This window comes from Geospiza fortis, unplaced genomic scaffold, assembly GCF_000277835.1.
Source record: "Geospiza fortis unplaced genomic scaffold, GeoFor_1.0 scaffold53, whole genome shotgun sequence".
NCBI lineage: Eukaryota > Metazoa > Chordata > Aves > Passeriformes > Thraupidae > Geospiza > Geospiza fortis.
The window spans coordinates 10,785,856-10,799,538 of record NW_005054305.1 but is presented as its reverse complement, the minus strand read 5'-3'; the positions used below and the strand labels follow the sequence as shown (position 1 = coordinate 10,799,538).

The following is a 13,683-nucleotide window of genomic DNA, read 5'->3' as shown; positions in this document are numbered from 1 at the left end:
TTTTTAGTTTTCCTTCTGTCTTTCTCCACCACCACCAATCCAGAAAACAGTAATCTGAAGTAGCAAGATTTCAGAAGGATTTACTAGACCTCATATATTTTTCTGGAACAATCTCCTTGGTTGGAATATTCCCTTACTTTTCAGGTCACCAATAGGAAAACAGTGAAGCATCCCTTAGGAGCATTTCTCCAGTTACATTGTACATGAGCCATTCACCAGCCGGTTGTCTCATGAAATCAGCTTTTGAGCAATGCCTATGAAAATCCCTATCATGAATAAACAGTTGCACAAGGAAGATTTTTTTCAGCAAGCGAGATTTCAATAGGCATTTTTGAAATCACAGTGGTGTCTGTGCAACCTCTAATAGCAGCAAATCAAGATGTGCAAGCACAAAAATTCTCCCAGCTGCAGAGGATTATTCTCTTGCCAGTCTGCCTTGACAGTTCACTGTTGCTTGAGGAACTGCAGCCAAGCCAACACTTTCATCACTTCAGCAGGTGATTCACCAGCAGCTGAGTCATCCCTGTCCAAAGCTAGCATATGCAAAACCCAGGGAGGGGTGGGTGGCTGGGGAAGGGAAGCACAACAAACCTTTCTCCACTAATTCATGCCATCTGGGAATGACAGCCCATAGGCCTGCAGCTTTGTTTGCCAAACATTGTTTACAATTTTTATTATGAAGTCCATAGGGAAGGAGACTTAATTTTATTTAACAGCTCATCATCATTACACAAACCGTTGTTCTGGGTTTAGCTTCAGAAAACAGGAAGCAATACTCATGATTAGTTAGTCAGACTTCTTTTTTTTTGCAGGCTTTTGTTGTTAAACAATTAGATGGGAAAATTGGAATTGAAGTCACTGACATGCAGCTAGAGTCTTTTGGTGTTAGAGGTCTCTCTGGTGAGCCACAGAGGATGTGAGCTGTTGCAGTCTTGACTCATCACGTTGGTTGGTGGTAACCCAGGCTTACATGGGAGGTCACTTGGCTTAAATGTCCACAACTGAACAGAAGGGCAGCAATCACAAATGGTTACCTGTAAGCAGGTGCTGCTTTGTGCCTGAGGCTCACGTGTCCCAGTGCTTGCATGATCACTTTGTTTAAGTGTGAAATTATGTAAGACCAGTCACTGCCCACAAAGAAGCTCTTCCCTTTAAGCTGCTTTGTTAGCAAATGAGAGCAGTCCAGTGAAGGACCCAGCAAGCGTAAAAGCTGGTGGAAGGTTGAAGATGGGCTGTTCCTAGGCAATGGGACAGGGTAAAGGGGTAAAGGGAGCAATGGTGAGTTGTTAGACAGCTCAGCCCTTCAATTTATCTCACCTTACAATGTTTTGTCTACTAATCATGGGCACCACTTAAAAAACCAAACAAACTAGTAATAATTAGTTGCTTTCCATGTTCTGCAATGAACAATTGAAACACCACACTTCACAACATAAAGGTACACAGTGGATTATTCATTAATAGTGCAGAATAAACAAATTCACAGACTGTGTAATGCTTCAGAACACTTGGCTACAGTCAAAATAAGTCCCAATAGTCACTTTGATCTGTAGTTTCCACAGAACAGGAGCATTTACTGCACTTCCACTCTGACCATGCAGCCTGGGTTGAAAACAATTTCTGCCATCAAGGGTAGAGGTGAATAAAGTGAACACACTTGTCTTCTCAAAGGCAAACTTTGGGTTTACCTCAGGACAAGAAAACTGGACTAGAACTAGGCTCCAGCTTCCCAAGAAAAGCTGTTTCTCTAAGGGAACATGAGTAGAGGCAAAATATTCCCATATCTTCTTTTTTTGCACCACCTTCTTCCAGATGGGAGAAGAGACTTGAATTTACCATGTGGTTCAACTTCTTGAGGAACTTGGATGAAGGTGTAAGAACATGAGGAGTGGGATTAAACTATTGGTAAAGGTACAAATTACCCATCTTGATAATAGGATTAGAGAAGGCCTATTTGGAAATGCCATTAACTGCCATTGTTTGCATATTTTTGGGGTTTTTTTCAGCCCAGCTGGGAGAATTTGGTCTTTATGAGGAATTTAGAAGTTCTTTTTCTGCTTGTAGTTAATTAAATCTTAGCTGTCCTCCATAGCAGGGAAAAATTCAAGGCAGATGCATAAGAAGCACCAAGCTACTGACAAACATCTTTATTTTTTCTCTCAAGGATTAGGGGTTTTTAGTACCTGAGGAAAAAAGGCACTAGTAATATGATCTGCATAAATACCATAAGTAGTTTAAGAAATGCATAGGAGGAAAACTTTGTTTATATTACCCTTATTTGTAGTACAGGAACTCTTTATTATGTCCTGCTGTTCCTGGGTAGGTATCATTCTCCCAGTGTCAAACAGAGCTTACTAGACTGCCAGAATGACAGTTTCATACCTTATTATGAGGGCAGTTCCTTATCATAGCTTTTCTTAGAGTAAGGCATCCAAAAGCCCTGTGTTTCACCACCCATGACACCACTTTATTATTTCTACACTTATTACATTATCTAGCATTTGCTGACTACTGTTTTGTTAGGTAGGGTCTCTTGTGACATTGCATTAAATAATCTGGCAAACCAATATTAGATGTCACTACTTCAGCTATTGGAGTGGGGGGGTTGAAGTGGGAAAGGCTATGACCTTTATTTTGTTTCTTTGAATAAGTCATTTTAAGGTCATTTGGATAAATACTGTGGGAGTCAACATTACCTGTGAGCTACCTGACAGGCCACCTGTTAGGCAAAATCCAAAGCACATGATCCTTAATCCAAGATCCACTGTGAAGAAAAGCATATCCCAAATACCACACATATCTTCCAGGAGAGAAAAAGATTCAGGGTGCAACTTCTGATGGAAGAAGAATTTCCTTTTCCTGCAATAATCTCTCTTTGGAGAAATCACTTAATTATAAAACATGGCCAACTTCTGTGCTACTTGGGGATACAGAGAGATAACTAGTTGTCCAGATGTTGAAATCTGTATTGAATATGGACTTTTGAAAGAACTCTGCATATGCCAACACATTCACTACCCACAAAAGGGTTTATGCATGTGAAGGGAGCACAGTGAATGGTACCCCTTGTTAGAAACCCCAGAAATAATTATGAGACTGGAAGCAGAGTCCTAGGATGCCTTCTGCTATTCTGACAGTTTCCTACTTTAGCTTATCTCTGGTGTTTATCACTGATGAAATGAAAAGCAGCAAACAGGCTACCAAACAGCTCAGCTTTCTTTGGTTTTCATGTCAAGCGATTTCTTTGGGATGGGTTGTGTAGCAATGTGTTGTGTCCCTTCCTTAAGGACCCAGGGGAGGAGCATCTCTGCAGCAAGCACCGTTGCACTCCCAGCAGAGCTGCCCTCTTCCAGCAGGAAACCTCCTCCCAACACCACCGTGCCGTCCCCTCACAAACACTGCCTGAACCAGAGCTTGGTAAACAGCAAATTATACTGCACTAATGAACAAAAATTTCTCAGCAAAGTACCTAATTTGGTTCCAACTAGTTTGATGAAAAGAGGTTTATTAAGTCAATTTCCTTACCTAGCGATTTGCTGAGTATGTTCCTGCAATGCCACATGTTGAATGTCCCTCTAAAGGCTTGTGCAAGAACATCTGTGAACCTCCTACGTTAGGCACATCTCATCAATGGTATTAATCACTTACTGAACAGCAAATGTATTTTCTCTTGGGTTGGTGCAGAATCTAGCAATGTGAAAGCTGAACTGGAAATAAATCATGAGGAAAAGCTTGCCCAGAGAATAATTTTCTACAAGTAAACAGCAATTCTAGACCCAAGAAAGGATATGAACAAAACCAAATTAATCAAATGAATCAGTATTTTAAGTTAGCAAATTGCTCTGATTTTAGAAACAGTGTCAGCTTCTTGGGGCTTTACAGAGGCCAATTGGTAGCAATAATCAGCAACAAATGACCTCACCAGCACAACCAAAAATGAGCAGCCTGCATTTCCAGACCTGTACAAAACTGGGCTGATCTGTACCCATTTGGGTCAGAGAATGAGATTTCCCTGACTCAAGGAGCAGCTGCCTGTTTGCTAACATCCAGCTTTATAGCAGCTTTTCTGGCAGGCTGATTTCCTGCAGCTGCCAAACTGGAGGAGAAAGAGATACTGATGCTTTCTACCAACTCCTGGCTGGAAATTTTCCTACAGCACAGAAAACCAAAGCATTTCATGAACTCTTCTTGTCTCACAGCGACAGTAAAAGAACTGAAGTGTTATTATTGTAATTGATTCTCAGGGTTTTGAACATTAAAATTTAAAGGACAGAAACCTGAAAGCTGCTTTTGATGCAGATGTAAGTAAAGACCTACCAGCGAGCCTTTTCCGTAGTTTTCTGCTCCTCATACACATATGCTTGCAACATGCAATTGCAGTGTGAGCACATCTATGACAAAACAGATGAGCACACTGTAAAGACTATTTAGACTGCCTGGCTGAAGGTGCTAGGAGACCATGGTTCCTTCTAGGTTCTATCTACTTGCCACCTCATAAAGCACAGCAGAGAGAAAATAGCCCAGGACATTCCTGGAGTGTGGAAGAAAACTTCCTAACACAGCTGATGAAGGAGCCAACTAGGGAAGACACCCTCGTTGTTTGTGAACAGAAAAGGACTGTTGGAAACTATCTGGGGCATGCAATCATGAGATGAGTTTTTGATTCTCAGAGAAGGGAGCAGAGGGGTAGGAGGGAGATGTGTCCAGCAGAACTGCCACATTGGACACCCCCTGGACAGATTTTGGTCTGTTTAGGAGCCTGGTTGATACCACTGCTTTGGAAGTAGTCCAGAAGGGCAAACAAGTCCAGGAAGGCTAGGCATTCTTCAAGAAGGGTCTAGAGCACAAGTTTTTATGAGAAGCAGCTAATGGAACTGGGGTTGTTTAGCCAGGAGAAAAGGAGGCCCAATGGGGGAACCTCATTGCTCTTTGCAACAACCTGAAAGCAGCTTGTAATGAGGTGAGAGTCAGTTTCTTCTCCCAAGTAACAAACAAGAGGAAAAGGCCTCATGTTTTGCCAGGGGAAGCTTTAGATTGGAGACTTGGAAAATTTTCTTCACCAACAGGGTTGCCAACCATTGGAAGAGGCTGCCCAAGGGAGCGGGGGAGTCACCATTCCTGGAGCTATTGGAATGATGTGTAGATGTGGTGCTCAGGGACAGGGTTTGATAGTGGACTGGGTAATGCCAGGGTAACAGCTGGACCCAGTCTTACAGCTCTGAGTTTAAGAATCACAATCCCTGAGTGCTCACAGCTTTGAACAGCTAAGCCTTTTTTCAAGCACAGAAAGCCTCTTCTGACTTGTGAGAGCAGCTGTGACTTGAGCATTTGCTTCCTGTATTTTGCTGCTTACTCAGACCCCTACATTGTCCCTTCCAGCCCAGGGACACAAGAGAGGTGCTCAGAGGTCCAGCTGGGCTGAAGAACAATGCTTATCCCCTTTTCCCTTTGCTATTGGGCAGCTGGATACATGCCCCAGGGTAGAGGTCTGTGTTAGCACTGATGCTGAGGATCACACAGAGGCACCTGCTGGAGGGAGGAAGAAGGGACATGGAACAGCAGTTACTGAAGGGAATTACTGTAAAGATGGCCATTCAAACAATGCCTTGCAGAAAAATAAATTTCCTTCTGTTCACCTACACCCTAGAAGACTTCACAGTCAATCCTCAAGGCTGGTGAAATATTTTTTCCCTAAATCCCAGCAGTGTTGAGGCAGGGACAAGCAGTCCATCAGCACTGTCAGCACCAAAGTGCAAGGTAGAACATGAAGCACCAGAGACTTCTGGGATCAAAGTTTCTGTCATCCATAGACTTTTGATGTCTAAACACAACAGTCAACAGGTATAGAACCCTCAAGACCTGTTCATTTTCAATCTGAAAGTCAAAAGGGTTTTTCCAACATCTTGAGCTATCAGCTTTAAGAACCACTTTAGTTTACCTGTCACATAGATAAATACTGAAACACAGCATTTCTTGGATTATCAGTAACATCCATTCAAATTCATTCAGCATTAGGAAAAATTCAGCCAGAAAGTACTCAAAACTGATATTGCAGGATAAGGTAAATTCACAGTGCACCTCCTGCCTAAGGATTTATCTTGTTAGCTTCATTCCATCCTTTTGTAATTTATAGATTGAAGCAAGCACTATATGACTGACATATTCCAATGCAGCAAGTTCATTCAATTCCACTATTTAATAAAAATAGGAGAAAATGCCACCCTATTTGTAATATGCAACCACATTCACTGACAGCTTCAACAGCTGCAGGCAACGTTGCAGACAAGGACTGCTCAGGGAACCCCATTTCAGGGAAACAAAAATGTGAGATCCATGTGTGACACAGTAACAAAATATTACCAGCAGGCTATTTCCATAAAAACACTGCAAAATCTTTTTTTGCCTAAACAACTGCAACCTTTTATCATCAATTAAAAATTTTGAGATTCTTCAAAGTCAGGTGTGAGCTGATGGCCCCTATTGTCCCTACACTATTTCTACTATTGTAAATTTGTCTTAGAGCTGTGAATTGCTTTTAGAAATGAGGTATTGACTAAATACAGTATCTTGAGCATAATCTTTGTCATTACACATAACCCTGTTACAATTGTTTTCCATTTTGACAGACACTAGCTCAGTTTTGTTCTATGCAGAATTCTGTTGTGTTCTGCCAGTCACTTGATATCAGGAAGTGTTTGCAGTGCATAGCAGTTTATTGAAGTAAAACAGGTAAAGACACAGCTCAAGGGTAGTGGGACTTTTAAGAGCAAGTAATGATTGAGGATCTTCAGAACCATTCTTCCAAAAAAGGATTTTGAGATAGGAGTCATCAAGGTAGAAGCCTGAAGAACAGAAAAATTACTTACTCACAATCCGATGGTTTGAGTTACTACATATGGTATCATATATATCATAAAGCAATTAAATGATCCACTGCATTTAGTTAATATAAATGCAGTACTTCCATTTTTCTCCTTCATATCAAATAGGTTGCAATAAAAATTAAAATATTCTGGAGTAGCCAGTTTGATTTACTTTTTACTACTTTAATACTTACAGAACTATTTCTTCCAGTTGCCTGAGATTCTTCCAAGAAAACAAAAGCTTGCAATGGTGTTTTCCCACACAATAATTACTTCTTTCATGGCTATTTTGGAAGACTGACTTTAAAGATGCAGATACTTTTAACATGAGTTAAGGGCTGTCTCCAAATGCATTAGAGCAGCATAATGTTTTGTACTCTAAATTCATCTTATCTGTTCTGCAAAAGTTTTACCAAAAGCTCATCTATGTACATGTTTTTCATCACCTGAGTGCAAAAGTTCCATTACAAGATCATGAAAGAGACTTGGAGCAGCAGTTGATTCAACTCCTTGCCTTTCAAACGCTTCAGCTAAATCCAAAGAAATTTTCAGGACTCTAGAGCTAGACAACTTGGATTCAATGATCCTTGTGGGTCTTTTCCAAATCAGCATACTCTGCAATTCTGTGAACTTCCTTTGAAGATCTCCAAGAGCACAGACTCATCCCAATTGTGGTAGCAGAAGACTCTGAGCCAGACAAGGCCTTGCACTGTAGAGTAACAGAAAAAATGAGAAGATAAAAATGTACAGATGGGAATCAGGATATTCACCCAGACCAGGGAGAAAGCCTACAGCTGCTGCTCAGTGCCTAGCTGTGATCAAATAAGCACACTGAAAAAAATCTATCAAGGGCCATATTCTAAGGCTTCTCAGGCTGCACAGAAATCTCCTATTTCCCAGCAATGATTTAGACTCCTATCCTCCTTTTCTGTTTATAGTGTTGAGACAGGATCAATCTTTCCTTTCTATTGGATGAATTCTGCTACCTCTGTGGGAAGAGACCAAAAAAGCTCGAAAGAGCTAGTAGTGAGTGGAGTGCTTCTGTTTTCAGTCTGTTGTGCAACAGCACCATCCAGCTGTCAAACAAAAAAATTATCAAACATTAATGCCACTATCCAGATTTGGTCCTTGTATCCCAAGCAAAATGAGTAATTACACGTATTTAAAAAAAAAAAACCAACAAAACCTAACCCATAGTTCCCTTCCCTGTTTCTTAATTAATTATATTGATCCACTGTGTTACACTTTCTGGGTTAACACACAAGAGTGTGCTTTAGGGAAATGAATAATGCAGCCCAGGTTTTGGTTGTTTTTGTCCAGTAAGAGTGGCAGACTGCAGCTTACCTCTGTTTCATGAAGTGTGGAATGTAAGCTCTCAGGTATGAGGAAAAGACCATTATCTTTGGCTCACAACCAAAGGTAGTTAATCACACTACAAAAATTAATGGAAAAATCTCAACTCATAAGAGCCTATGTTTAAGCTATCACACTTCACCACTTGAGCTTCAGCAGTGAAAGCAAGAACAGCAACCTCAAGTGAGGGATAAAAACTCATACTCAAGTAACAGATCACTCCTGAGAGACATTACAACATGAGGAAGAAAACTCCTTGCTCCCTCAAGATTTTTTATAAACTTGTGTTATGTAACAGTAAGGAACATGCAATGGAAATAAATGACATTCCTGACAACAGATTACTGATTACCTGAATTAAATCAACAAGGTCACTGCTTAAATTATCCTCAGTTGTACACTAAACTCATTTTTGTTGTAACATCCACAGGGAGCTTACCATGAACATCCACTGATGATTAGAAATCTGATGTTAGACTACTGTTCCTGCATTACATGTGCCTTAGCCCATCCTGTGATCCCACATTCTGGCACTGACACCTGAAAGCAGTGATGCATCTTCTCTGATTTTTTGAAGACCAGTACTAGTTCTTTACAAACACTTTACAAAGCAGCACAGGGTACCTATCAATGCCAAAAGATAGGCCAGTCATCCTTTAAAAGGAAATAACATTAGTGGAAGTTTCCTGAGCAAATATTGTCGGGGAAAAAAAAAACAAACAAGCAACTTATAAGTGCAACAATTAACCTAAGAGAAAGAGCATTTCTATATGCAAAGGAGACCTGAAAGGAAATCCTAGGATAAATGAGGCAATTTTAAGGAACTTGAGCTTATGCAAAGAAGAATGGGCATATCCACCTCAAGAACAAGATGATTTTTTTCTTGCACATAAAATATACTGTAGATTTTAACATAAGTCTAGAATTTAAGAGCACAGCAACAGAAAAACAGCAAGCACTAGAATAGTAGTTAAAGCCATAGGAGCAAAGAACATGTCCCAAGATACAGCAGAGGTGGCAAATGACAAACCTGTGCCAAGTAGGAGAGAAGGTGCCCTTAGACACACCAAGGGAGGCAAAAAGCCAGAAAGGCAGCAAAGGCAGAAGAGTCTGAAGAGACACAGCCCTAAGGAAGAGAACAACAGCTCCCCAAAATTTGCAGATGAACAAGAAGATCAAAGAGAGGCATGGTTAATGAGGAAGTATTATGGCTAAGTTTAATGAAAGCAAGAAGTTTTCTCACTATTAAAGAGAACAGAGAACACACAACCTTCAAAAGGAGCTGTATTAGAAAGTCACTGCAAGACTATACCATTAGATCAGAGATGAAACAAAGGTACTAGAAAAAACTGCAATAAGAAGAGACCAAAATGTTAAAGTCAAAAAAGAACTGGTGTCAAATGGGCAAAAAAATGAGGAAAGACTGGTATGTAGGAGGGTATTAAAAGATAGCAAGGATGTGGCAGAAAAGAGCAAGCCCTTGAATCTAGAATGAAAGTTTATTCAGCTCCACACACAGGGGAACAAAAACAAATTATAAAAACCCCCCAAAACAAAACCAAACAAAAATCCCCAAAAAACTCCCACCAAAAAACAAACAACTAGAGACAACAGTAAAAAACCCCAACTACAAAAAGAGGAAAATGTCAAAGTTTGCACTTTAGGTGAAGAGAAAGTAATTTGAAATAAAGAATGTTATGGTCTTGATGGAAGAAAGTACATTTTCCTTGCCAGGAACCGACAAGAGAACTTGTGACATGTTTGAAGGCTGTACAGCTTTGCTTGGAGTACTGCATACTCAAAAGGCATAGAGTTACACACTCATTCCAACAGAGAGGGTAGGATAAATCAATTTCAAAACTCAGATGTAAACAGAGAGCAGAAAGGAAGAGCAAAAGCAGATTTTGTGGAGTTGCTAGTCAGATCAAACAACAAGGAAACAGCCTAAAATCACAGCAAGCAAAGAAATAGGCCTACAGTGGAAAGAAACAAGACAAGCCAGACAGGAGAAACAGAAAGCCATGAAGTCTTTCCAAAAAGTCTAAATAGAGAGACAACACTTTTACACTATCCTTCATGAGGTCAGCCAGAGTTCTGCCAAGTTGATCTCAGTAAGAACTAAAGGATTTCATATGGAACCTGAGCTCATGACAGTAGTTTTTCTGTTTTATCACGGGATACAAGCTTTTAAGCCAGGACACCAGAAGATAAAAGGTAAAAAACACTGTTTCCACTAGACAGCAACATGTTTACATTTATTAGTTGTTCAATTTAGCTAAAGAATCAACCTTATTTAAGATTAGAGTACCTGTTTAAACTGAGCTTTGTAATCTCGTATGAGTAAGCATTTCCAAACCCCAGGTTTCAGCTGTCCAGAGTCTTAGATAGATGTGCTATAGTTAAACCTGCCATGTCACTCAGAGGATCTGTTTACATGTCTGCAAGTCCCCCCTGCCTGCCCGCCACCAAAGTATCTATTTACTATCCAGAGAAATTACTATGCAGCTCAGACCTGAGGAGCTCAGTTTTATCTTCACCCATCTCTCTAACCTCCTAACTAGCACTGATCTTCTAACTAGCACACAGATCTGACTTACTGCAAGCTTCTTCTGTCACTGGCAAGTGCAGTGGCAGACCCAGTAACAGGTTTGTTGGACTTAGGATTTTAGTTCATGAACAGTCTTATTTAAACTGGGGACACAGAATTCAACATGTGAAAATAGTGATAAAATCACACATGGTAAATCCATACTATTGAGCAGAACAGCTGAGTGCAAGAAATATGTTGCATGTACCAGCTTCTCGACTTGCTCCAGCCTTAGAACAACACTGCAATGCTCACCAACCCATGTTTTCAAACAGGCTTTCTTCAAGTCCCATTGATTTTATATTTAGCATTTCACAGCAAGGTAGTTTCTACTTCCAAAAGTTTCTACACAAGTTGCATTGAGACCCGTATCTTCCAATAAAAGAGGCCAGGTTCCTATGACAGGAAGTAGGAACAAACCCAGGAAATTCTATCCTAGAAAGCTCCCACATTTCAAAATTTAAGATCTTATTTTAATCCAACATATGGCAACTGTAAAATCCAGTTCATAAAATGGTAACTTGCTGCTGCCAAGTCTTCATATGTACAGTGACAACAAGTCAATCAATTCAGATTTCTAGTCAGTAGGGCTTCCCCATTGATTCCAAGATTGTCTTTCTTTCTTCTGCTGAGGGCATCTCTGGTTTCACACCATTTCTCTTCCTTTGCATCATAATTCCATGCTGAAAATAGAACAAGGTGACCATGAGAACAGATTTCCCTGAGCTCTGAATGAACAAGATTCTTTAATAGAAAAATGCTCTATATATCAAGACCCAGTACTCTAAAAGCCTGATTAGCTGATAACTAAATGTACTAGTAGTTAGTTCAAGACACCTGATAGTTTACCTTGCTACTTCAGAATACAGTGCAATCAGTATTCCCATTACTCTATAGCAGACCAATGCACAATTGTCTGTAAACAGTTTTTTTTGCAGTTTGCACAAGTATTTAAAGGCTAAGCTAAAACCTCTTTACTTCAATGGTATAAGGAAACAGCAGAAAACAGTTTAACTGCACATAGATCCTCATGGTATTTCTCCACCACCAAATAAGCTTTATATCAGGTTAAAGTAAATATGATCCAAGCCAGTGGGAAAACAGATAACCTTACCTTGCCTCAGAATTTTTTCACTGCATCAGTTTAAAAGAGAAATTATTACTAGAAATATGTGACTTAAGTTCAAAGGAAAACATCAGGTACTGCAAGAACACTGACTCACAATCTAAGAGAGTAAACCCAGAACAATCAAGTGTTGTACTTTGATGTGCATGTGCTTAAGTCTTACAGCAATGCATACTGGTACTACCTGGGCTGGTAAGTTACCATAAAAATGTCCTTAGCTGAGTTTGAAGGGTTCAGAAAGCAGCATGTCAGAAGTAACATACATAAAGCAAAGCAGGGAGTAAAATTTAGAAAGTTTACTGTGCTTACCCAGAATTTTCTGCAGTTTTTGTACTTCAAAAAGTAATCAGTACACATATCCTTGTTATAGTTGTTGTCATTCATACATTTTGTAGTGGCATCTGTTTCCTTTAATAGGGGAAAATATACTTCAGAGCTGAGGGAAGTTACTATACTTAGTGTTTAAATATTTTAACAAGTCCCAGAATATCTATGAAGATAGGAGTGAGCTCTTCAGATGAAAGAACACTATCAAAGAGAGCAAAGCAACACCTATTACAAAGGATCATCAGTACTTCCAAGCAGTGATTTAGTTTGGAGATAATAGAGTACTGTCTGTACTCTTCAGACAGTAAGAGCAGAGGCCACAGAATATTTGTTTACAATGATGCTTGGTATAACTCAAAAAGATTTTTAAAAAATAACCAAGCTTGTCTAACCAGGATTTCAGGCTCTGGTTTTAGGGACAGAAAATTTAAGGGACCGCCAGCCGTTGTATTACTCCTATTTATAGGGAATTAACTTGTTATTTCACACTTATTATAATGGACGATTTTCAGCCCTTCCCACCTTCAGACTCTTAAGAAACTTTTAATGCAAAGTGCTAGAATGCCAGTGTTCTACCCGCAAAACAGTCCCCTAGAAAGTGCATTATTTAACATTGAAATGTACAGACAGAAATCAATCTTAATTTGATCATCTTACCGCTAGACATGGATTTATATCGTGATCTCTAAGCTTTTTTGCATGCCTGGACATTCTAGACAGACACTCGTCCCTTGGCTAGAAAGGGAAAATAAAAAGGTTAAGTATCTACTTTTAACAGTAACTCAGGATTAAGTCTGAATTTCAGGATGTAATAAAGGCCTTCTAGCAACACAGTTTTGTTATCTCAAAAAAAAACCTAAACAAAACCCAATCTTCTCTTGCAAAGTGTTATTTCAAAAGCAGTAACAGCAAGACAACACTGGCAAGTTTAGCCCACCACCAAGACTGCTTACTCCCTATTAAATTCCTGCAGAGAATGGAGCCACTGCAGCAGCTCTCACACCAGCCTGTGTATCATGGAGGAAGTGACCACGTGTAGGAGAAACTGCTCCATAGAAGCTGCTCACAGCCAACACACTGTAGACACTTCAATTAATAGTGTGTGGGAGGAATGTACAAGTAAACTTTTCCAGATTTGTCCCTACTCCTTAGCTGGATCACATCTGCATCATCACTGAGCTTTCCCAGGTACAACAAGTGCCCAACTATCTCCTGTGTTGCTATAGCAAATATTTAATAGAAAAAGAACTGGTTTCACCGCAAGGTGGGACCAGACCCACTTACTCTGTGTATGACAGCTTGAATCACATTTTTTACCATTTACTAGTTTGACACTGACTCTGTAAGCTTGAGAGACACAGAGCTCAGTGCCAAGACTCTACACTGATCCAAGATGATGACATCAAGATGAACAGCAGACCCTCTTT

At 39.9% G+C, this 13,683-nt stretch overlaps 1 protein-coding gene across 1 annotated transcript; it reads right to left on the bottom strand.

The window, feature by feature from the left end:
* Positions 1 to 7,010: 7,010 nt before the first annotated feature.
* CHCHD7 (coiled-coil-helix-coiled-coil-helix domain containing 7) lies at positions 7,011 to 12,987 on the bottom strand. Its single transcript, XM_005418324.2, has 3 exons — positions 12,914 to 12,987; positions 12,239 to 12,337; positions 7,011 to 11,486 (listed from the first exon to the last, which is right to left on the bottom strand). Exons 1-3 carry the CDS (start codon positions 12,965 to 12,967, stop codon positions 11,385 to 11,387), a joined length of 255 nt encoding a protein of 84 aa, XP_005418381.1. The 5' UTR covers positions 12,968 to 12,987; the 3' UTR covers positions 7,011 to 11,384.
* Positions 12,988 to 13,683: the final 696 nt, after the last annotated feature.

What these genes read in the sequence shown, in the direction of transcription:
- CHCHD7 (XM_005418324.2), bottom strand. Translation starts at nt 12,967, where the DNA reads ATGTCCAGGCATGCAAAAAAGCTTAGAGATCACGATATAAATCCATGT. An exon ending in ATATAAATCCATGTCTAGCG is followed by an intron (nt 12,338 to 12,913) that starts GTAAGATGATCA and finishes CCCCTATTAAAG; the next exon opens with GAAACAGATGCCACTACAAA. An exon ending in AAAACTGCAGAAAATTCTGG is followed by an intron (nt 11,487 to 12,238) that starts GTAAGCACAGTA and finishes TTCTATTTTCAG; the next exon opens with CATGGAATTATGATGCAAAG.